The sequence below is a fragment of the Protomyctophum parallelum genome (assembly GCF_964188405.1).
Source record: "Protomyctophum parallelum genome assembly, chromosome: 9".
Lineage (NCBI taxonomy): Eukaryota > Metazoa > Chordata > Actinopteri > Myctophiformes > Myctophidae > Protomyctophum > Protomyctophum parallelum.
This window is the reverse complement of record NC_139706.1, coordinates 32,249,321-32,275,535: the sequence shown is the minus strand read 5'-3', so window position 1 is coordinate 32,275,535 and position 26,215 is coordinate 32,249,321. Positions and strand designations below refer to the sequence as shown.

General features: G+C 42.9%; 1 protein-coding gene across 1 annotated transcript in view; it reads left to right on the top strand.

The window, feature by feature from the left end:
• The window catches only part of maml2 (mastermind like transcriptional coactivator 2), a 71,578-nt gene extending 45,956 nt beyond the window's left edge, over window positions 1-25,622 (top strand). Inside the window, exons 2-5 of the mRNA XM_083774119.1 lie at window positions 11,258-12,493; window positions 23,325-23,510; window positions 23,743-23,851; window positions 24,338-25,622. Coding sequence (XP_083630245.1) covers window positions 11,258-12,493; window positions 23,325-23,510; window positions 23,743-23,851; window positions 24,338-25,176 — 2,370 coding nt within the window. The 3' untranslated portion in view covers window positions 25,177-25,622. The remainder of the gene's footprint in view (window positions 1-11,257; window positions 12,494-23,324; window positions 23,511-23,742; window positions 23,852-24,337) is intronic.
• Window positions 25,623-26,215: the final 593 nt, after the last annotated feature.

The window sequence follows — 26,215 nt, the reverse complement described above, 5'->3', positions numbered from 1 at the left end:
TATTTGGAGATTAGCAGCGCTATATAATATAAGGTGTTCTGGTGGTGTGTGTGAAGGCAGTAGGGTGTCATCCAGTAAAGGGGTTGTTATCAGCTTCTCGGATTTGCTGCTGTGTGTATTGGAGCCTCTCTAGGAGTCACTCGCAGGGCAATCCAGAGCTTCCAACCTCATTAAATGTTAATCAAAAAATCTATTTTCGGGTCACTTCTAAGATCTAACGGGAGGATTTCAGGCCAGCGTGGAGATGCCATCGCCTCTGTGTTCGTTCTTAGGAGAGAAAATGAGCACTTTAGACCAGCAGAGAGAGAGAGAGAGAGAGAGAGAGAGGGGGGGGGGGGGGGGGGGGGAGAGGGAGAGAGACTTGCATTAACCATGAAATTTGGGAGCTGGTGTATTAACCCATGCATTAAGACCTGAGGCCGATTCTACAAAGCTCCCAACGCCTCACAGTGCGAGGCGTCATGAGCTTGTAGATCTGCTATTTTTGGCTACAGTTCTCCTTAGTATAGGGAAGCTAGGGTTCAAGTGGTTAATGTATAAAAGGTTAATCGTATCGCACAAAGATTTAGTAACTGTAGTAACCCCCTCTTGGAGACCCCTGCTCTACACTGTCTCTCTGCATTCTATCCATGTGATTATTATTACCTTGCTTACTATGTCACTCAGGATAAGAACATCTGCTTAATGCCTACATTGTAAAACGGACATGAGTTGAAACTGAAATTGGAACATTCTTTTTGCACTATACGTCAAAATAGCCTCTCCACGCGGCACGCTCACAACGCATTGTGAGCTTGTAAATCTGATCTCAACAACTCTGCGCTGCGAGATGCGAGATGAGGCAGCTTCGTTCTTCAATCAACTGTGATTCTCAAAAGCTACAGCTCACTTTACTCAGCGACAAGTCAAATAAGGTGTATTTCACGGCCTCTCTCCGACCACGGCCTCTCTCCAACCAGTGGGTCACAGCAGCATTAGTGCTTTGAGCTTAGTGTCTCTGATGTCATGGATACTGGGCTCACTTACTTCCTGGACTACATGTTGTCTCAGTAAGACAGCCCTCCCCCTATCCACAAGGAGGAGCAGTGCACCAAAGCATTATGATAATTGTAGTCCAGGAAGGAAGTGAGCCTAGTGTCAATGACATCAGAGACACTTATCTAAAACCACATATTGCACACATAAAGATCCCTAGGAAAGTGTTCTAAATCTTCTAAACGTAATTAACATATATTTAGCAAAAAGGGTGAATTGTCCCTTTTAAGAACTGTAACCCATTAAAATCAGTCATTTTAGATTTTTGCATTGTCTATTTAAAAGTAGCAGACGTACAAGCTCACAGCGCAGATCTTGAAAGTGACAACTACTGCTTTAGAAGGCATTTGTAGAATCGTCCTCAGGTCTTAATTTCTAATAGAGCAGGGGTTCCCAAACTGTCGTGCGTGCACCCACTCTGGTGCGTGAGCGCCCTCTAGGGGGTTTGTGACATGCAAAGGCTAATAATGGTGGTGCTATGGTGTTATTTAAAATATATGAACATAATGTGACTGTTTCTCAGTCATTGGATTAAAACAAAAATCTTTTCATGTGTTGTGAAAGCAGGGAATCATAGCTTCAAATTGACATTGGTTGTTCAATGTGACCCACCAGTTTTGGAGATATGGCTTATAGAGTAATGTCTTGCAGAAAACAGTGAGTTGAGAAAACGGGCTTGAAAGGTTCACTTCTGTGGACATTACACCTAGCTGTTTAAGCATTTATTACATATTTACATGCATATCTGACATTTATTTCAGAGAGTCAAGAGTCTGCCTGTGCTATTAACTCATTTTGGGTAAAGAAATATAAAAACAAATCTGTTTTTGAACCTAACCTGAACAGTTTGTCTTGCCGCCATGTCTGTATAAAAAAGAGTCAATATATGGCAAGTATACGCAGAACATATGCTGCATATATGCCATATGCACATATATGTGGATATGAAATATTATATATATATCTCGTATACCCGATGAACTTTACTGTGTCTTCCCCCCCCCATCTCTCTCCCCATTTCCCATCTACCTTACTGTAATCTAGCACAAGTCAAAAAAAGCTTGACTGAATAATTGATTGAACACGTACGCCATAATATTATTTTATTTGGGTGTGTTCTAAATAAAGTGTGTTGATTATCATGTATTATCAATATCTGTAATTATTTTGTATGTGTAAACTTGAAACATCATTGTACTGTAAAAAGGTCTCCTTTTCCCCTGATCTTTATCCTTTTTAGTATAATGGTATTAGTTTACTATAATTAGATGAATACTTGCTAATCAACAAAAACACCTACTACAAAAATAAGCTACAAGTTACCACCCTAATCGCCCGTGCTTTCTATTAGTAACACCCAGCGCCCAGGACAAAGTTTATTGATATGAAAACCGATCGCATCGCTCTACAGCCTAGGAGTGCCTGTTGCGCAATCCTCGATGTTGCACAACAGTGGGACAAAAATCGACAACAAAAATCTTAAAACGTTAACTCGCGATCTATATCATCCTGTCCAATTCTAAGAAAATATCCTGTGTTAGACGGCCCCCCGCTGTCCAGTCGCTAGTCACATTAGATTTAATCATACCTCCTCGCCTTTAGAGTTTTTTGGCTACATTTAGCTGCTCCAGCCACATCCGGTATAACTTCCGGTCCGTCGGTAAAAGTGCTCCGTTGCTATAAATCGATTGGCCGCTATGATTTAATGGATTAAATAACCCCGGGCAATCGGAGTGGTTTACAAGGCTGTATTCGGTAGCGTCATCTGTCGCACGTGCCAAGCTGTCATTCTCTTGTATTATACCGTACTCGTACTATGATTTCCCACCACGGAGTAACCTCGTGTCAGACTGATTTATCCACCATAGTTATCCACCTTGGAGGAAAGTCTGGTAAGACGGGCAGTGTCGGTAGGCCAATCAGAGGCAGGCGGGGCGTTTATGTCTAGAGACGGACGTAGATTGTAATGAAGCCTCGGACCACCATGCTACTACATTATTCATGACCTGCTCTCACAGACTTGAGACATGACTGTAGCCCTATAGCTGCATGTCCTCTGGCCCTCCACAAAGAGTGTGTGTGTGTGTGTGTGTGTGTGTGTGTGTGTGTGTGTGTGTGTGTGTGTGTGTGTGTGTGTGTGTGTGTGTGTGTGTGTGTGTGTGTGTGTGTGTGTGTGTGTGTGTGTGTGTGTGTGTGTGTGTGTGTGTGTGTGTGTGTGTGTGTGTGTGTGTGTGTGTGTGTGTGTGTGTGCGTGCATGCATGCACGTGCGGCTCTGTACACTAGAATGCCTGTCTTCTTGTCTGCGTTTTGGGGAAAAACAGATGTCCAGCAGTGTGCGGAGAGAACTATATTTAACGGACTGGATGTCTGTGCAGAGTGTGTGTGTGTGTGTGCACGAGTTAATGGAGACATACTTTAAGATGATTTGATGGAGAGCATCCAAGTTAGGAATAAAAATAAAAAGCTGACTGCCTCAATGTCCCTTTGTGTTAACTGTGGGCCATCCAAACAGACTGTCACGACGTCACTTGATAAACTCTCTTCCTCGACTCTGAGCAGAACTTTGTGTTAGAAAGTTTTGCTTTTATAAAAGTCTGCAGTGAGTGTAGCTTGTCATACCATATCCCATCCGACGTTGACATGCATGGCAAATAATCCTGGAACACTTACAGACAACTTCATAGTTATTGCAGTTATTGACACGTTGTTCAGGCCTTGCACATTGTCGTTTCTCTAAAAAAACTATTTATCATAGGATTTAATAGCCAGATCGATACGGTCACAAGTTACCACAGTGGGGGCAGCCATGTTTGTTTGTACGTCATCGAGCAGAAACGACGCTGATGGCCAATCAACCGCTGTATCAGAATTTCAAACGAGTCTAACATCGCCATAGACACACCTGAATCGCCAGAACATGTTTTTTTTGCCCATCTTTGTGTGTGTACCATTGAAATAATTTGATTGGCTTAGCACGGAATGTGATGTGTGATGATGTAAGAGCGCCCCTCACTTCACACAAGTGTGATTTATTTTGTTTTTGTTTTTTTTAATGGGCGTGGCTAGTGATTCAGGGCTGGAGCCAGGCTAGCACATGGCATCAACAACCCCAAAAGGGATTCCATGATTGAAAGGTATACATACAGGGTTCCCGGTCTAAATGGGTTGTAAAGGGCCCCCAAAGGGTCTTGATAAGGTAACAATTCTGCAAGATTTGTTACTGCCTCTTATATTACGGGTATTTTATTTTGAAGGACCGTAAGCTCTCTTTTCATCAGTTTCAGTTTTCTTTGTTTCTTTATTTCTAATGCTTTTATTTTGAAGCCATGGAAGGTAGTGAATGTTACAGGGGTGACTTATCTGGTGCGAATTCAAAAGCACAATGTTGCTCTGAAATAAGGTTAAATGATTTAGGGCTCATTTAGCACCCAGTTAGAAGGGGAACAAGGTAATGTGTTTGTTGTGTTTTCATGATTCTTGCAGTTACTGGATGTGTTCATATTAACAGAGAGAAGGTGTTTAAATATATTGCTGTCATGTAAACAATTGCTGTCATGTTAACGATAAACATTAACGTTTGCAGTAAGGTTTGAATGAATGGCTGTAATGTGATGGATTTCTGGGTTTGATATTGGGATGTCAAAGGCTATGTCAGTAAAGATTTTGATTAATGTACAGTATGGTAGATGGGCTAACTGAGGCATATGTTTGTTTACGTTATGTTCGTATGACCTCACAGTGTCTGTCCAGAAAAAAGGTGTTTCACGAAAAGAAAGGAAAGCTACTTTATGTTCAAACAAGGTCTAAGGCTTAGCATAAATGTCTGTAAACATCAGTATGCTTCAACATTCTCTGGCTGGGGTTCGCTATGGTTGAGTCTGCAGTATTGTATACTTTGACCTATTTATTTTCTTTTTTTGTCAGGTGAAACCTGACATACAACAGGCCTGTTTTTATTAGCTACCTAGTCATGATTGACTGCCCCCTAAGACAATGGGAGTCTGACCCCATACTCTGAAACGCCGCCTAAGCCAAAGGGAGTCGACCCCATACTCTGAAACACAGCCAATTGCGTAGTATCGACCTAGTCATGATTGGCTGCCCCCTAAACTATGACACGTACACTGCAGAAGTGTACACCCAGACCACACTCTGCAACCATAGTCTTTCCAGCGTGGAGCAAAAGGGGGAGTGATGCGGAGACTGAGACAGTGCTTGTTTCACCTGACAAATATGACTGTAATTTATTGTTAAAAAACAAAAAACAAAACAAGTAATACATTGGCACAGGAGCACAGATCATATTTTACACTTAACGCTCCAGGCATTTAGCTGATGCTGTAAAAACAGGTGCACTGTAGGATTGGCTTCAGCCCCCAGATTGCAGTTGCACAAGCAGCCATCAGTGAATACATACTGTACTAGGGTCTGGCAATATATAGCAGTCAGTATTATGCTGATATATCAATATATGACACTAGATATAATCTGGGATCACAATTTCCTGATATGGCATAAGTGTTGTTGTTTTTTCCTGGCTTCAACCACTTGAGTCCTATTTTATTATTTCAATTTTTCAAAATGAGCCAAAATAGCCAATCTACAAGCTTGTAGATTGCAACTTTTGAAAGCCTTTGGAAAAGACAAAAATACCTGGAGTAGTGTCTCTTTATATTCGCCTTGATTTTTATGTTAATTCTAGGCTATAAATTCACTTTGATTTACTTGTTTTTAACTTGCTATTATAATGGCTGTCATGGTGTTCCTGGTCACCCTTGATTGGAAAGCACTTTGGGTCAACGGTTGCTGTTTTTAAATTAAGATAACTTGATATAACTTGACTTAGTGAGTACATACTGTTGTGTAGTATACATAGTAATGTAATATGTAGTAATGTAGTAATTACTCTAGTAGTAGTAGTAGTAGTAGAGTACATACTATAGTAATGAGCATATACTGTACTAGTGAGTATAATGTACTGTACACTGTAGTAGTGAGTACTGTAGTAATAGTAGTAGTAGAGAGTACATACTGTAATAGTGAGTACATACTGTAATAGTGAGTGTACTGTACACTGTAGTAGTGAGTACTGAGTACATACTGTAAACTGTACTAGTGAGTAAATACTGTAGTAGTTCAGACTACATGATCCATAACAATCAACAAGAGCAAGAGCAAGTGAGTACTTTAGTAGTAGTAGTAGTGAGTAAATACTGTAGTAGTAGTGACTGTAGTAGTGAATAGTGCTTCATGATTCTTGCTCAAATGTGAATCTCGATTTTCCCACAAGAATTGAGATCACGATTGTCACACGATTCAATTTCTTTTCCATGAAAATATTTATAATAAAAACATAAACAAAAACATAAGAGTAACTAAGATGATTTGTACAGCCAACTAGTGCTGCACGATTCTTCACAAAGTGAGATTAATTGTGCAGCACTAGTAGTGACTACAACCCATGATAGTGCTCAGCCAAACGTTCTGCAATTCAGCAGTTCCAATGTCCGGCTGCAGCAGCAGCGTCACTTCGTTGCGTTCACGCGCGGTGTGCAGCGTGTGCTCATAGACACCATATCATACTCAATGATAACTCACCATTACATTCATGTTCAGTAAGATCATAAGACACCATATCATACTCACTCATACCTCACCATTAAATTCAAGTACAGTAAGCTCACACTGACGACTCCGTAGCCTACTCATTTGATCCCCTGCTGAGGCAAGACAGAGCGAGTCATAGATATTTGTGTGCTGAGTAATAAAAATACTGTGTGTGTGTGTGTGTGAGAATGTTTCAAAACACCAGCATTTGATACGGCAACGATGCAAGATGGAAGCGATAGCTGAAATGCTGCGCTCTCCAGCAATCACATAACACCCCCCCCCTCCAAAAGGGTTGGCTATGAATCATCATCCTAAATGTGATGCGTGCATGCCAGCAGCTGCGAATGACACTAAATCAGTGTTTCAAACATTGTATTGTTTCAGGCACGATCCCCAGATTGATATGTATCTGGCTGCGGATGATGTTTGAACCCCCATCTGAAACTATCTTTGTGCCGTGCCCATAGCCCGATTTAGACCTGGAACAGCTACCTACCTACAGTATATGTTGTTATGCCTTTCAATGCGGGAACACCTTTGTGTAACATCAGCTGTTGCGAATATATATAGGCACACACCTATTTTTTTTTTTTTACATCTGGGCAGGACTTAAAAGGCGATTTTAGAATCGCCATCAGGTCTAAATGGGATAAGAGAAGATTTGTGTTGTTACAACATTTCTAATGTATTATTATATAAAGTATTAGTATATATTTAAAATGTGTTCAATATGAAATAGCCACTCTACAGTAACTACAAGCTCACACTGTGACATGTTGTGAACTTGTAGATCTGCTATTTTGTTTTTATATTGTCTCGGACATCGTGGCATGGAAACCTCATAGTATGTCCAAAACGCTTACTTTTCAGGATTCAAATTCAAAAGTAGCAGACCGACAAGCTCAGAGATGTAGATCCGCTATTTTTGATGCTTTTGTGTGAAGTAGGACATTAACACACACACACACACACACACACAGTTAGAATATGGAGATACTGTAAGAGGTTTCTGTCCAACAGCGACGAAGTATAAAATTGGGTTTAAGTGGTTAAATTGTTCCTCATTTTGCTGGGGACCCCCTGCTGCCCCATCAAGGACCCCTGGGGGGTCCCCACCTTGAGAACTAGTGCTCTATTTGAATCCCACAACAACACACTGATGTCCCTTATCCTGTAGCCCTGTAGGTGATGCAGTTAGAACCCTTTTCCTTACAGTGACTTAATGTACTGTATCACCACCATGCAGTGATGAGCTGATTGTGTTCATCGTATGACTATGACTAGGGATTGTGTGTGTGTGTGTGTGTGTGTGTGTGTGTGTGTGTGTGTGTGTGTGTGTGTGTGTGTGTGTGTGTGTGTGTGTGTGTGTGTGTGTGTGTGTGTGTGTGTGTGTGTGTGTGTGTGTGTGTGTGTGTGTGTGTGTGTGTGTGTGTGTGTTGGGAAAACCATTTGCAGTGAATACAACTGAAGCAAAATCGGTGCCTATTTTTGTTATACATACATTATGGGAAATAGCTTGTGCAAGCTTGTTTAAGGTTGTATATTTGCCATTTTTTCTAAATGGTCCCCTATGTTTTGCCTAATGTTCATCTTTTTTTGCCCAATGTTTTTTGTTTTTGCCTAGAATAGAAAAGAAGAATAAACATTGTACGGCTGCTTGCACCCTAGAAGTACTGGTCCACACTTAGTTCTTTAATCCATTGCTTGGCTGATTGTGCGACATCTGAAAACATGAATTAATCCTCCAGAATATTGCAGCTTTTGTTTGGTATCACATGGGTTTTGAGAGACCACGCACGCACAACTCATGAGGTTGTGGATGTGCTATTTGTGTGGTGCACGACACCGCGCCAGATGAAGTACAAATCGGGCATTAGCGAAAATGAAGACATGGAGAGAGGACAAAAGGAAATCAGACATCCGCAGCAGCATGTGGAGCAGACTCTCAAAACACAAAGGAGAATTCTGTGATCTAAGGAAGCACAATGGATGAAAATATAATTTATGTAAATGAAGGGAACAAGACAAAGGGGGCTTTTCTTTTCACTGCTTCTTGTCAACTGTATCAGATTCCTAAATATCTCCTCTGCCTCATCCTGTTCTCAGCCTACATTTATCACTGCTATGTAGGGCACGACTCGAATAGGAAGAGATTTATTAAATTGATGTATATATAAGATAAGAGATGTGATACAAGTTATTTGATCTGGTTGGAAGGATTTGGCTAGTTACAGTTTTATCACTAATGCTCTCTGTTCATGTAAAGCATAATCTTGTGTATTGTCATAAGAGTGATTCCTCAAATATATAAGGAAAGAAAGAAAAATATATAATAAATTATAATAATTATTATTATTATTATTATTATTGTGACCGTAGGTCGCAGATTACTATGAAAACCTGCAAAACCTGTCAGTCAGTCAGTGTTCTGACATTCCAGATGTTGATCCTTCCCCACCTGTCCTTCCTCTTCGACGTCTCTCTTTTGACTGCTGCCTGTCCATTCAAACCCTAGACTGGCCTGCTCAAAGGTTATTAACGCAGCCATGCCCGGCAGCCGGCTGTTCTCAACAGGCCCGAAAATGAAGGCCCCGTCCCTACCTGGGTTCTAAAATGAAGGCCCCGTCCCTACCTGGGCTCTAACTGGGCTGGCCCGAGGCCTCGCCTGGGCTTACTAATTAGCACACATTTTTCCGCCCTATCAAAATGGGGTGGCAGTGGCTGAGGAGGAACAGTGGCTCCTTGGGAATCGGAATGTTCCCAGTTTAATACGGTTTCCCCTGGCTATGTGTTGAAGTGTCTTTGAGCAAGACACTGAACCTTTCCCGATGAGCAGGTTATTGCCTTGCATATAGTTTCCTCAGGCGCGTGTGTGTGTGTGTGTGTGAGAGAGTGGCAGTGGCGCGTGCGTGCGTGGGCGCGCGTGATTGTAACTACATTGTAAAGCACTTTGGATAGAGGGACTATATAAATGCACCATTTACTTATTATTATTTACAACAACCATGAAAAAGAGGAATGAACATCAGTGTTGAGAAAGAGAACGGTGTGCCTGTTGTGCTAGTGCTTAAGGGGCTTGAAGCCAAAGTGATGTGCACAAAGGTCCTTACTGTTGAAGGTGCTGTGTTCAAAAAGGTCCTTATTGCACAGTAAACATCTATTTTCAACATGTGTGTGTGTATACATGCTGTAACAAGAGACCTGTGCCAGTGTCCTTTGTCATTATTCAACCCACAGGCTGCCTCTGACTCTAGACAGGCAAAGTGAGAAGTCTAGAGTTATCATCCCATTTAGGACACGTACCCCTTTTGGGGTAGTTGTTGCTATGTACAATATATAGCAGCATTAATTGTTTTGTAATTTTTGAATAAATAAAGATTTAAAGAAATAAAGGTTTATCAGAAAACTTAGGTCAGGATTTGGAAGGCATTTTATTTTTAATCGGCCTCAGTAATGCAAAAATGAACAATCTCCTGACATGTTTGACACAAGCGTGGTGTGAGGACATATAAATGAATAGGTATACTTCTTCCTTTTACTAGGTATATTCACCTCAATGCTTAACTTATACTCATTGTATGGCAAGAGAGCTGTGCCAAAGATAGCAGATCTACAAGCTCAAAACGTGTGTGTGTGTGTGTGTGTGTGTGTGTGTGTGTGTTGTGTGTTGTGTGTGTGTGTGTGTGTGTGCTCGCTCGCTCGCTCGTGCGTGCTGCCTCTGCAAGGATAGTGTGGTTAGTAATGGAGTGTTTACAGACTCTAAACAGAATATTCCACAGACTGTTGCACTGAATATTGCGCATTGGGTGTTCACAGAACCTGCACTGAATATTCCAGTGAGAATAAATGCAGGTATTTAATGCGAGTGCACAGTTTACAGGAGCTGTGTGAAGTTCCGATTGAATAGCAGGCAATAAATCGCATACTTTAAGTGTACAGTATACACTATACACTGTGCATAGAGTGCAGAGACTGTATATAATTTAGATGCATACGCAAGTATGTGAAACAAATACATGCATGACAAGAACATGCACAGGCACTGTATATGTAATTAAATTATATGCCAGTTATTATAGGCCAAAAATATAGATGTTATATTGTTTGTCTTGATCATTTCACTGTAATAAAAAATCAAAACGATTCCACTATTGGAAAAACTAATTCTATTAATAAAAGCAATCATCTTCAATTCACTGGTTGGTCAAGTGTGCAGGGTCTAGAGGCCTCGGAGCAACATTTGTGAAATTGAATTAATTTACATGCTGATACTTGGTGCTGGATGTACAGTTTACTGCACTGATACTCAGAATTATCATTGTAATTTAAATTGGCTCGCAACTTCAAAGGCTACTGTTGAAAGGAATGCACTAATTATACACAGAGGGTCTCGCTATCGAACACTCCAGCTGCTTTAGGACGCGCCATGTGCATACTTACATTTTAGAAACCAGAACTGTTAACTGAACTGAGCTTTTAAAAGGAAAATTAATGGGTTCAAGTTAATGCCGTCCAATGAAACACATTTGGAAACGTGTTTTATATCATTATATACAGTATCCAGTATACGGTAGATATTCTTCTCTCAACCAACTTGTTGTGTCTTCACAGCTTCAGGGATCGTTGCGGAGGAAGATTGAGGGAAATGCACCCGGACACAATCCCAAACAGAACGGCCTTTCCTGCAGTCTCTCTGGATCGGACTTCAAGCGCGTCCGCATGGACCCGGGAGGCCTGGGCCATGGGCCCTGTGGTCTCCACGTGAACCAGTCCCTGCAGGCCGCCTCCACCCTGCAGAGGAGTAACTACATGATGCCTCACGGCGTGGGCTCCGACCTCTTCCACATGACCCTGAAGGAGATGAAGAAAGAGCCTGTGGAGGTCCACTCGTGTGGACATGGACATTCGTCCGCAGAGATGATATTTGACTTCAAGGAGGAGGCTAGCAGTCAGATGGACCCGGAGCTCCAGGACCTGTTCGACGAGCTGACCAAGTCAGTGCCGTCGCTGAACGACCTGGAGCTGGAGAAGATGCTGAAGCAGGACGACACGTTCGGCCTGGACCTGGGCCGACCCAGCTCGGCTGGGGCTGCCGCCACGGGCCTGTGTCCGCCGCTGGACAAGCCCATAAAGACAGAGTACAACCCGGACTTCAACCACACGCACAGCGGCTCGCCGCAGCTCCGTCCGGCCTCGGCGGGGCCGTCCTTCGCGCTGAACGGCTCGCCCCCTGCCGTCTCGTCTCAGAAAGCCAACGGCCAGGGAGGAGGACATCCTCGAGCACTGCCATGCTGGCCGGAGATGTCCCACGCTGAGCAGCTCAAACAGATGGCGGCCAACCAGCAGCAGCCCAGCGCGCTGCTCCAGCACCACCATCACCACCACCACCAGCAGCAGCAGCCTTCGCCCGGGGGAATGAGCAGCTGGGCGCCGGCCATGGGCAGCCACTCCACCACCAGCGGTTTCCCGCAGGACAAAGTCTCTGGCGCGGCTCCCCTGAGGCTCGCTTCCCAGAGCAAAGGGATCAACAACTGCCTCTTCAAGTCCAACGGACACAGCGGCCCCAATCATTTGGACATGAAGGTCCTCGGCACCAAGCCCACCTTGCACTTCAGCCCCAAAGCCCCCCACTCGGTCACTCAGCCTCTGCCAGGCATGGCGAGCTCGCTGGGCAAGGCTTCAGCCCAGCAGCAACAACAACAGTCCTCAGCAGCAGCAGCCCAGAACGCGTCTCATTCAGCTCTGCACTACCAGAACGCGTCGCAGCAGGGCCCCCTGTGTCTGCAGCCCAAGCCTACACCTCAACATGGAGCAGGGCCAAACTTCAAGCTGGCCCAACAGCGACAGGTGAGTCAAACACTTAGGGCTTTAAGTAAGTTATCGCTTATTTTCATATTGATGTGTTTAATTTGTTTTATGTTTATGTACAAATCAATTAAACCCTTAAAGGGATAGTTCAGATTTGTTTTAACTTAAGCTGTATGAAATACTTGCCATACATACAAAATAATATTCAAAATAATTCAAGATTTTTGGGAAAATAACAGCTTGCTCCCACCCCCGCTGCCTCGTGACGTGCTGTGAGCTAGTAGAGCGGCCATTTTGAAATAGCTGAAGTTGTTGATTGATTGTATAATGGGTAATTTTACCAGGGATCCCCTTGAACCCCCTCAAGGACTCCCGGCCCAGCGTTGAGAACTTCTGATGTAATGGACATGTTGGTTTTTGATATGATATGCATCAATTAAAACGTTTATTAGGTGTACTAGGCTTTATCCTCTATGCCCTGATTTAATGCGATAAGCAATGAAACGGTAAAAGTTCAGGTTGAATGTACAAGCTTGTCCATTGCCTTACAAAAGCCACTAGGCTCCTTCAATTCCAATGTTTCTTTTTCAACTCTAGCTCCTTGTCACTGTTCGTTGATTGTAGGACATGCTGAATGCAAGACATTTTAATAGGGCCCTTTTGGCAATGTGAACACAACGCAGGCTGATGATCTAGTAATAGGATACACAGCTCACTCCAAATGCCCGCTTTGGCCCGGTCTCCTGTTCGTCACTGTTTCCTCGCGTTGCTACGGACATTTAACCGGCTGTCTCCAACTGCAAGGAGGCACAACGTGACGCTGTTTGCCTTGGGACTTGCTGCTCCGTGTCACTGTTGAAGGTGTTGCCTGCGCGCCCGTCGCTGTCTTGTGGGCTCCCTCTGAATATGTATCTCTGCCTTCGAGTGTTTTTGACGATGACACGGATTGCCAGAGCGTGGTAGATTAACATGCAGGACTTATAATTTCTCTGTGTGTCACAGTGGCTCTGCGTCAGGGCGTAGATTCTGTGCACAGCGGGATTTGCTAATTGGAGGTTGTTAGCTAGAAGGGACAAGTGCAGGGAAATGACAGTAATCTGCTTAGCCTGGTGCCGGAGGTTTTAATCGCTATTCGCTGATTTGTTATGATTTGGGAGATTCAGACCCCCACCCCACACACTTTTTTTCCGTTTTGCACAAACGGTATCTCTGGCTGTCTTTTGTGTGAAATGATAATTTGAACCATTAAAACTCCTTTAGTGCCACCTAGTGGTCACCAGTTTAGGCTCTGAGTGCCAGATCTCCCATTATTAAAAAAAAGAGGGCGTTTTAAAAAGAATTGTAAAAAAATAAAATAAATAAAATAAAAACGTTTTTTTTTTTTTTTTAGATGTCTTTACGGGCATGGCATTCAGTGCATAATTGATTTAGAGACGGGATGACGTCCCTGGCACTAGAGCTCTTATAACCTCTACAGATCAAGGGAAGTGGCTGGATGATTGTAGAGAGGTGTACAGTCATGGAAAACGATGTTGAACCCATCATTATCTACAGCCATTCATCAAAAACACAACAACACAACATGGCGCAAACACCTTAAAGGCTCAAACAATGATTAAACAACAACAAACAGCCCCACCACCAAGAACATAATGTATAAATAAGATATCAGTGGAGACATGTTTTTATTCAAGGTGACTTAAAAGAAAGATTTATTGAAATATCCGTTGTTTGGGGGTATTTGGGGGCTATAATATGCTTGTTTAATGTTACCAATTAAATTGGTAACATTTGTAAAACAACTAGAATCTTGCGTGCTTGCATCTAACGTGTTGTTGTTTCTCTGTGAATATCGCGTGTCCGAGTGAGAGAGACACACACACACACACACACACAAACTGTACATTTTGAACGAAGGCAGATAGCAATGTGTCTTTGGCTACTGTGTTGTTTCCGCATTGTTGTCGTCCGTGGTGGTGGTGTTCGATGCAATACAGAAAAGGGCTCTTTCACACCTTCACTTTCAACACCGAGCAAGAGAACTGCAAAAGCTGGGTGTAGGAAAGCCACGCTGTGATTGGCCAGTAGTTGCAGACCCCACAACGCTGGGTTGAAGACACAGAGGTCAAGACAGTGACGTATCATGGCGACAAAGCACAGGCATGAACGGAACTTCTGCATACTCTACATGCGTCACGCTCACAGTGTATGACTTGGCCACCTGAACTGGCGCACGGCGCACGCGAAGTTGTGCGCTCCATGGGCACAAATATGTGGGCGTGTAATGTAATAATAGATGGAGGAAAACACTCCTATAGTTAGATCCATGATGGGATAAGGAACTCAAAATAGCATACTATGTTCTATAAAAAAAATCAAGCTCTGGACCGGACCACTGGCCTGGACCGGACCACTGGCTTGTCCGGGCACCTAGGCTCCAATGTAGCCTGACAGCACGTCGCTGGTTTGAGTCCCGATCCCAACGGCCTTTGCTTTGTGTCACTCCCCATCTCTCTCTCCCCCCATTTCCTGTCTAACTCACTTCACTATCAATAAATGCATACAAAGCCCAAAAATAAAAACTAAAACTAAATCTAGCTCTATCAGAATGTAGGTGAATATTATTAATCCTCGTTAATATGTTCAAAACAGCCCTGAATTGGGCCCAACGTTCTGGAGGCATTTTGTAGAGCAGTGATTCCCATTTCCCATCCTTTTCTGGATCAGGGCCCACTTCAATATTAACACGGCAGCCAAAAGGTTGCCATGTTAAGTGGTCAGATGGGTGGGCCAAATGCATTTTCATAACATGTTTATTTAAAGGGTAATTTGATTTATTGTGTTGGAATTTGATAATAGACTTTATTGTCCCCAAAGGGATATTTGTCAGAACAGAAAACACATAACCATATATACATACATAGCACAAAACATATTAAACATGGAGTGCCGTGATCATTTCGATTGGGCCTTTTGAGAAACCAAAAATACACAGGGAAGACATTCCGTTATTTCAATATTCTAACCACACATGGGGTTTTATTAGAGTAATGTTAACTCCATAGACACATACAAAACAGTAAAAATACAAAAATCCTAATTTGTTTAATGCCGCAATGGCCAAGGGGACAAAACTCCTGCTAAAACACACCTTTTCCCACTTCAAGGTTCTGTGTCTTCGCCCATGGCATGAGCTTGAAGTGGCGATACAGGGGATGATCTGTGTAATTTGTTAATAAAGTGCTAAGTGTGTGATGACTTAATTGTTCATATCAGTTCATATCTGTTTTCTAGTATATAAAATATATTATATATATATATATATATATATATATATATATATATACTGTATATATAATGTTATTGTGAGTCGCGACCGAAGGTCGCAGTTAACACCCTTATCACCCCAGACGGAGGTCTTCGTCCTATTAAATAATTACGTCCGTCGCCATAGACTGAGATTAATCAAAAGACAGAACATTACTCGTTTCATAACAGAGTCCACCAGTCTACAGCCTGGGAGCGTTTATTGACGATTTGCACACGGCTGCAATCTTGCCAGCAAGGTTGTTAACTAGGTGCAACTTCCCATAGACAGCCCATTCATCCAAACAGAAAAGTCCTATCCAATTAAATAATGTCAAACTCACCAACATTGCAGCTGCATGGAAAGCTTGAATTATCCTCTTTTTATCTGCAATGTGTTTGTTTAATAAAGATCCACTGTAGACTGTATGCGTCCTCACCCTTTAGGGCGAGGTCGTTTCTTATTTTTATGTTTCGCCAATTATTTGGGGGGCCACTTGCAATGTCCTTACGGCTAACTGGTGGCCCCTGGCTCACAGTTTGTAAACGGCTGTTGTAGATGGCAGTGAAATGATTTGTTGAAATCCATTACTGTTCCGTCAGACTGTGACTACATGTACATGTGCAAGTCCTCCCTCACATCTAAAGAACCTTATATAACCATCTAGACGTCTGCCCGTTCACCCTTTAGTGTTAAAAAAAAGCAAAGCTAAGCCAACTCATCCATGTTGTGTTATAGCTTTTGAAAATGTTGTGGTAAATATTAAGTTTCAATGTTTGGTATGTCAATATAAATAAATTAAAAGTGCTACAAATGGGAATAGGTTTCCCTCTCATCTTTGCAAAACAAAATCTCCATTATGATGTGTTTTTATAGCCAAGTCCTAATCACCATGAGCTCACATGTCACAGATCTTCAGAATTGACTTGGCCATGGACGCCTATTTAATGGTTCCGTCCTATAGTGACCCTGATAGAATCTCTGTCGGCCAGGAACCTTGTATCTCCATTATATTCCATTGTTGATATAGTTTGTTTTTCGACCCACACATTATACAAGCAACACATTGCATCGCCCAAAATAGAGACACCAGGTTGAAAGTGTTTAAATCTGTATGTGGGTTTTGTAATTATTATTATTATTATTATTATTATTAGTTAATACAAATAAAATACAAAGTTATTTAGAGTTTGAGACTAAAATAAAATAATGTATTCCAGTGACGAAAAAAGAAGAAAAAAAAAGTTTGGGTATGAATTAAATTGTCTAAATGTCATAATTGTACACAAGTCACTCATACAGTTGTTGTTGTGGACAGGTGGTGAAAATTAGCACTTGTGCTAACTGCTAACACACTGTAAGCAATGCATCTACCAATTGTACAATTTGTGCAATGAGCAATGTGATTGTGATGTCCATATCAAATAAATAAACATACATTATTTCAAGTTTCACACCACACACACGGCCCGTTTGAAGCCTACTGGGTTTTAATACCCCATTGCCCTTTCATACACTGCCACCTATCTACCCTTTTTCCCCACTGTTGCTCTATTACAGGATGCTCTTAACAGGGATTATGCTTAGATAAGCTTCTCTCCAAGGACATTACACTTTTAATGAAAAAGGCTATGCATTCATGAAGATATGATAGCTTATATGCTTACGGCTTTTGGCTATACGTAAGTCGTTTCGGCAGGGAGAGCCTTACATATCGTTGCTGTTGGGCTGAAACCTCTTATCTCTATTATTAAATATTCATCAATTTAACAATAATAAGGGAATGACAGTCGGCTAGACACACACAACACAACACACTTCCCAGTGTATTGGATTATTAACACCACAGAAATATGGAAGTTAAGGCCCACTGTGGGACACTTCCACGCAGTGAGCACCCACTGCTCGAAAGGCACTGAAAGACAAAACAAAAATGTGATATCTGGTTCTCTTTTGGGACTTTCATAGTCACTATTTCTATTACTATATGTGTCCAACTTAAATAACTTTATACTGACCCAAGATCTAAATGTCTCAATGGAAGATCATTGTGTTAGATTGTTTGACAAACTCTAAGATATAGATGTGTGTGTGTGTGTGTGTGTGTGTGTGTGTGTGTGTGTGTGTGTGTGTGTGTGTGTGTGTGTGTGTGTGTGTGTGTGTGTGTGTGTGTGTGTGTGTGTGTGTGTGTGTGTGTGTGTGTGTGTGTGTGTGTGTGTGTGTGTGTGTGTGTGTGTGTGTGTGTGTGTGTGTGTAGCATGCATGACAGACTGCCATCCCCTTAGATGATTTTAAATGTATGAATATGAACATAATCCTTTGTTTTGATGTTGGATTTCAGACCTGGTACAATACACAGTATTAGTGAATTCACATACATTGAAAAGTTGAACGAAGGTTTAAAGTAGCATTAAAAAGTCCTAAATATTGTAACAACCCATCATTGCTTGCCATCTGGCCAGCATGCAAGTGGTCAGGAGGTAGAGTGTCCGCCGGGTTAGATCCCCATGCATCTCCCCCTGCAAGACACAGAACCTCTAACTGCTACCGATTAGGTTAGATTGGTTGCACATTGTAAATCAGTTTGGATAAATTCACCATTTGCCATTTTAACCCATGGATGTGAAGATTCAAACCTGGCAGGCTTCTCTGCTACAATATCTTTGGACGAACAACACAGCCAGTGTCTGCTAGCCAACATCAAAGATTTAGTTTCTCAACCTGGGTCTAATGGCATTGCTGGCATTGCATCTCTATTCTGGGGAATGGGCCTAGCGTGCTATATGCATGAAAGTTTATTTGTACTAAAACATGAACCCTATCATGATCCCTATGGGCATGACACAATAGTTGAACATTTGGCCAAAATAGGCAAACATTCAGCTAAAATAGCACGCAAGCTCACATTCACAACATGTCTGAGATTTGGTGTAAAAGGAAAAAGGAGGGAGCCAAATATAGATCCCTGGTTGAAGCAGCTCAATGAAGTACAATATATGGGGTTGAAGTAGTTAAAATTCACAAGTATAATTTGAAAAACCTAACGTGTGTCCTCGCTGTAACCCTTTTAAAGGACTGTGAAAGTTTCTCATCCCGGGGCTGACAATATTGCGGCACCCACCATCACTTTTTGTGTGTGCTGTGGACTAGCATGCTACTATATGGGTGAAAAAAATAAAAGAAAAATGCCAGGTCGCCCCAGGAGCACTGTGAAGGGAGCGCTTGTTTCCTGGGAAAGGGAGCCGTGGCCAAGTCCAGATGCCGAGGCCGTCCCATGGGACCGTGTGCCGAGTCCAGACTGGAGGGGAGGAAGTGCAGTGTGAGAGCCGGCGAGGCGAGGCTGGGGCCTGGATCGCTGTCAGTTAGCCTTGCACTGCCGCGGGATGGGAGACTTAAATCAGCTCCTTCTCCTCCGAGGGCCCAAGCCACATGTGGTATTCATTTACAACGAGTTTGTGAAGAATGAGAACGGGAGAGTGTGTGACTGTGTGGGGTGTATGTGTGTGTGTGTGTGTGTGGGGGGGGGGGGGGCGGGGAGTGGAAAACAGCTTCATGACACGTCAGGATGACAAAGAGAGGATTACTCAGATGTACATGCTAACAAAACACTCCTCATTCAGGGTGTGTGTGTGTGTGCATGTGCATGTGTGTGTGTAAGCTTCAAAGGCAAGAGCCCGGGCCGTTCCGGTGTCATGTCAAGGCGGTACTAGGCTCTGCGGTGAGAACTTGCGTAATGGCCATAACTTCACATGGTTCCCGGGGAACTGTGAGAATCGACAGTGAATCAAAGCCAACGCTGGGGCTTCGCCGTCGCATTCTGGAGCGAAACCGCCGCTAAGATGTTTGGGTCCTGGCTCAACCTCAATGCTAGGCTTGGTTGGTTTTTGCGGATTGAGCTCAGGCACACTTGGGTGTTACGGTTGTAAATGAATACCGGGTTATGTGATATGGCTTATAGCTTCTGACGAGAGTTCAGTTCCCACGTTATGTCAGGTCATGCCGTGTGATCACACATAATAGCATTCAACATTATCAAGTCTATCCAAATAAGCCCTGAACTGTACCCCAGCTGTACAACTTATGATCCACTTTCAACCTGGCATCGCTATTTTGTGCTTTACTATAAAGGGGTCTCTCTCTCTCTCTCTCTCTCTCTCACTCTCACTCTCTCTCTGTGTGTTTATATATATATATATATATATATGTTAAAATGGCTGATCTACAAGCTCACAACGAGTTGCGGTGCGCTACTGGGTGATGAAGTATAAAATATCAATATGGCTTGAGTGGTTATGATCATGTCAAACAAAATCATATTAAAAATAATGAAAAATACAAATAAACGGTCCATTCACATTGAAAAGCAGACAGGAGCTTGCATTGTGCTGTACATCGCTATGGGCCGTGTGAAACCCAATGTGGAATTCCTCTCTTCTCATGACGGAGAGCCCCCCCACCCGACCCCACCCCGCGTCTCTCCCTCCCTCCCACCCAGCCATTGCCCACCCTGCCTCTCACCCCGTTTCTCTCGCGCTCTCTCATTTCTCTAAGAGACCTCCAGAGTCGACCAGCCATTACAGAGTCATCATCTACAAAGAATCTGCATGCTAAGTACAAGCTAGAGCAGCCCCAAATCTTACTGGTTAGAATTGTACTCCATTTTGACCCTAACCTATACATACTGTGCATAGCATAATGCATCTTACACTGTCTGTTTGTGTAAGATGTGTTGTTTTAGTGCTCTGCTGCACTAGTATGTGTGTCATTGTAATGTTCGGTTCTTGTATGTGCCTCACCTTTGGTGATAAAGTGTATCTGCTTCTGGCTAAGTCAACACAGGCTAATTGCAGACATTGTATACACACTGTGTAATGTGATCCATGTTGCAGAATGTCTGCTAAAGGCCTACATAGCAGCCCTGATCACGAGCTATTGCATTTTTGTTTTGGTTTATGTGAATTAATTTGGGTTTCCTTTTTTTCCTCCCTGAAAAACACAGCTGCTACTTGTAGTTATTGATTATTAAGCCATGATGTATGCTTGTTTTTGTGCTGCCGTCTCGCACAGAGAATAGCCAATGTACATGCTCACCACGCGTCGTGCTGCTACACATTGTGAGCTTGTATATCCACTATTTTTGGTGCGTGACAACCAACATGAAACCAAGTACACCCTCAGTTAGTTAGACTTCCCGTCTCAAACAGCAGTGCTGGTGAAAGCTGCCAACGGCGCACATAAAACAGGCCAACAAAATAATAATTTTTAGCTAAAGGGCCGGTCTTTCTCCAGTGGTAGTAGCACTGATAAAAGTGTAACTATGTGAGCATCAGTAACCAAAATGGTTTTCTTGTGGTGCCTCCCTCCGTGCTAAACACAACACTCTTTATAGTAAAGAAGAGCTTATTAAATGGAGGTAGTCATGGTGCTGGCCTGGCCATTCACTCCTCTGTCGACACAGCGTTTCCTGCTGTCTCGGGTTCTTTCCACTCTGCCCCCCCCCCCCCCCCTCTCTCTCTCCCTCTCCCTCCCCTCTCTCTCCCCCCAATTGTCAGGGGAATAGCTCTGCCTTGAGGAGGACACTCACTCTTTCCCCCAAAACAGCCTCATGCCAAGTCTCCCTTGTTCAACTGCAGAGGGAGTAGCCTTCACCACCAACATTCTGGAGGTTGAATTAGGTTGAAAATACACTGCGATAGAGCATTGCCCTCTAGTGGTGTGTGTGTGCTATTACACTGTCTTTGGATCGGCACAGCATTGCGCTCACGCTCGGGGTGGGCACTTTGAAGCGATGGGAAATAGTGGCCTAGGACTGAATCTCATTAGAGCCAGCTGAAATCAAATAGAAAGTGTGCCACTGACACTCTACTAGGGCTGCAACTGTTCTTAGCAATTATTCAATTGATTACTTTTACGATTGATAGAATAATTGTGAAGCACATCTTCTTTAATATATCAGCTGTCTCACATTCCTGGATCATTAGTGAAGAGTTATACCTCATGAATAAGAAATGGAAGACTCTGGAAGGTTAATTCCTTTTCACTATGACAAATAAACATATCCAATATATTGTCTATACAATATAAATATATTTAAATATAAAAACATGAAATAGGTAGAACCACACAATGAAGAGTATATCAACTAAGTAATACAATAAGTTCAATGCAAGACAGTTCAATAATATTGAACTGTTTTGTAATCATATTATGATTACAAATATATATGAAGAAATAAGATGACATGTCTTGGGTTTTAAACAAAGACCCCTAAAACTAATCTGAATATGAGCCTCTGGTAGGTAAGGTAGACCATCTGTGAATCAGAAAGGGGCATGGTGGCACAGTCGGTAGTGCTGTCGCCTCACAGCTAGAAGGTCCTTCAAGCTGTGGGTGTTCCTGCTGGGGACGCTGTGAGCGTGTTCTCTCCTCCGTGTCATCAGTTCCCATACCCGAGGCAGAGTTGGCAAAAGGGCCTTTCTGTGTGGAGTTTGCATGTTCTCCCCGTGTCCCCTAGGGTAGGTACCCTCACAAAAAACATACAGTAAGCCTAGACTCTAATCTACCTCCCCCTGGTCAGCCGGGGCGCCTGATGGAGGGGAATGGAACTGGTCGGAATAACGTGTTCCACGCGCTACGTCCGGAAAGGGAAACTCTCCCCTGTCAGGTGAAAGGAAGCAGCTTGGACTCCTCATACATAGAAGGAAGCATGGGGCCAGTCTCCCAGGTTGGCAGAGGAAGTGTAGTGCCCACGATTACATTAGATAATTGACACTGGGTGAAAAAATGGGTTGCAAAATCGTGGGATAAAAAAATTATAAAAAGGGGAAAGAATAATAACATATTTAATATTTAATAATATATTTATAATTATTTTTTATTTTATATAAAAGGTTTGAGATCAAAATCTACATTTAGGCCAAATGGGGACATGTTTTTAGAGACTGAATCCAGAAAGCCTCATGTTTTAACATTAACTTGTCTATCTGGCCCCCTCTTCTGGGCACAGAAACGTTTTCTATGCCAATATAATGAAGAGAAGAGACAATGATTGGATTCGCGGCAGTTGCTGGTTCTGTTGTATAAAAAGGGTTGCTGGAAGCAGATGACGAGGCGCTGCTGGTCAGAGAACATAGGCTGGTGGCGAGGAGGAGGTCTTGTTTCTCTGGATTCTCCCTTCATTTTTTGCGTTTATTGATTTGTTTTTGTCTTTGAGTTCAACAGAGAGTTTGTCGGTGAACTCCTGGTGGACTTTCAGGATATTGTTACATTTTAGGTCATCATTGATGGCTCTCTGTAGCTCAGTGCGAGTTTCTGCCATGGTCTCGTCAAGTTCTAAAATGTCCTTTTTGAGCTGATCGATGATTAATGTCATCAGGGCCATAGCACATTTATTGAGGATAGCGCACCAGCGTTCAAAGTAGTAGTAGTATAAAATAAAATAATAATATTTGGATTATTTTGTATTAAGATTGATCAGCTATGATTTTTGATTATTGAGAAAAATCGATCGATTAGTTAACTGTTGCACACCTTACACTCAACCAATCGTGTCTTTTCATCCAGGGTATTCCTCCAGGTCCACGGCTGGCCACCAACGGCAGCATGGTGGGCTTGTCCAGCCAGTCCAACCAGTCCCAGCAGCAGCAGCGACCCCCGGCGCCAGGCAGCCAGCAGCAGAAAGGCCTGCAGGCCAAACCCCAGCCTGTCCAGAGGCAGCTCAACCAGCAGCACCACACCATTAACAACTCAGTAAGGAATATGTTCATATCCTAGAGACCAGTGTTCTCAAAACAAAACTCACTATACTATTATGTCCACCAGGCAGAGAAACTTTGATTTAGGCTACTACAGATCTGGGTGATAGCATTTGTAAATTAACTGAATAAGTATTTTTCTTTTAACATCTTTAAAACATTTTTATATAAACAAATTAGTATGTACACCTCTAATCCGAATCCTCGACATTGCCTTTGCATTCCAGGAAAAAGACAACGCACAAGAACAGTTCAACCGCCATCTCACACGGCCACCGCCCGATTACAAGCAGGCCAGAGGCATTGTGGGAGTTCAGCAGGGTAACGCCTTTGCAGGTACTGCTGTTTGTGTGATGATGCTGATAGAACTATTGAAATACATGGGCACGTGGCTGGTGCAGGGGTAAAGTACCTGTCCACCACCACAGCGAGTCTAGGGGTTCAAATCCACGTGGTGCCTCCGGTTTGGCTGAGCATCTATATCAGTGTTTTTTATTTCAAGGAGCCCCATAACTCTGACAGTGTACAAATAGTAAAAAATAATTTGCACATTCAGATTTACAGGCCCATAAGGGACCTCAGGGACCAGGGTTAATGAATACTATGGATTCTACAGTGTAGATTGTGCTTGCCTGTTTTGTTTATATGTTTTATTTGGGGACTGCAGGTGATTCTTTGCTAATTCCGATGTATTTACGTTGCATATTTGTAATGTTTATGAATATGATCTTTCCCGTCAAAATAAACAAATAAAGTAAAAGTAGATTGGGGTGCAAGCGATAATATATTTTTAATCAAATGTTTTTCTTGGTTTGCTTCCAGGTCTAAATGCCTCCCAGACACTGAGCAATGGTCCTCAGAATGAACTACAGTCCATGTCCTGTCACCTTCCTAACGGCGTCGGGGTAAAAATGACCTCTATATCCACTGACAGGAGGTTTGGCATGGGGACCGACTGCCATCCAGCCTCCTGTATTGGCCAATTCCCGCAGCACAACAACCAAAATAGAATCGGGCTGAACCAAAACAAGCCCCGATTCCCCGGCGCCAACATCCAGGCCAACTCGTTTGGGATGAACAATGCAGCTGGTGCACCACCACAGTCAACAGGAGCACCCACGCAGCAGGCTCTGGGAGGCCTAATGTCCAACGCTAATGCAGGGTGGGCATCGGGAAACAAACAAGGGGCCGTCGGGATGGGAATCAGGAGGCTACCCAACCCGCACCAGTCTCAGGGCGCTCAGCTGGACTTACCAAACCATCCTTACCAACAGCAGAGGCACATTGCTCCTCCGAATCAGGTGGTACCAGGCATGGGAATGCTCCCACACAACCCGGCCATCAGAGGCACAGTCCCCAGACCCAGCCAGTCTATGATGAGCTCCGTACCAGCAGCGGGCGGCCTGAACCAAGCCTCCCCCGAGCAGAGGGTATCTGCGGCGGGGAACTTCTCCGTGGCGCCTGGCCCCAACCTCAGCGGCAGCTACCAGAGTAATCGGGCCAACCGCTTGACCTTTGACTTTCTCCCAGACGGAGATAACACAGTTCCCGGGATCAACACAGACTCTGACTTTATTGACTCCCTGCTGAAATCTGGCTCTGGGAACGATGACTGGATGAAAGACATCAATCTGGATGAGATTCTAGGCAGTCACTCCTGATTTGGATTCTCAGATGAGACTGACCAAATGTATTTTATTGGTTCTGAGATTTGTATTATTCTGTCAGTCTCTGTCAACCACCACCAATATCCACTGGAATCTCCATGGTTCATGATCCCACTTGTCTTTATATGTATCCACAATGAGTGTACTTTACTCTATTTGTTTATTCGGGAGGGACAGCACATATTCATGAATACGACATACAAAAACAATACATACAGTAGTGTGAAAATATGTCGGAGTTGACAAGAATGCAAATTTTCTACCATAGTCCCTAACATTATGTAACAATAACACAAGATATTACAGAAAGAAACGGGTACATGTCCCTGACATGTAACAAACAAACAAGAAACCTCAAATACAATATCAAAGTATTGATACCCATCTCGTGTCTGCATAAAAACTAGAATAATGGTTGCATTTAATAAATAAAATAGATAGTTTAACCCATTCTGACCGGGCACCCATTTTGGTGTCAGCATCATGTTATGCTTTAGCTATTGAAAAATAGCAGACCAACAAGCTCATATCGCGCCACCGAGTGGCGCGATACGAGCTTGTAGGTCTGCTATTTTTGAAAAATCGAAGAACGACTGACATAGAAACATAGCTTTTTCAGAAAACTGTCAGGATGTAGAAGACATTTTTAGAATCTGATCTCAGGTCAGAATGGGTTAAGACTTAGTGCTAAATAACATTTAGTCATGAGCAAAACTATTTGAGAGTGATCCCAGCCAGGTTTGATTCTGCAGCAGCCATTAGTGTAGTGGCGCTGTGGCAGCAGTTGAAAGCTGGTATTTACCCATTTAGACCTGAGGATGTATCAACAACTAATGAGACACAGAGGTAGCTCCTGTATTGAAAGGTATAACAATGTAACTGGTCTAAATGAGTTAACAGCTGACGGATATAAAGAAATACAGTGAAATTCTGACTGAGTTACACCTCTTTATTGAACAATGCAGAATGTTTCACAACACAAGTGGTCCCATTTGACGTGTAACATCTGTGGTTTGGATTTTGTCTCTGTCAG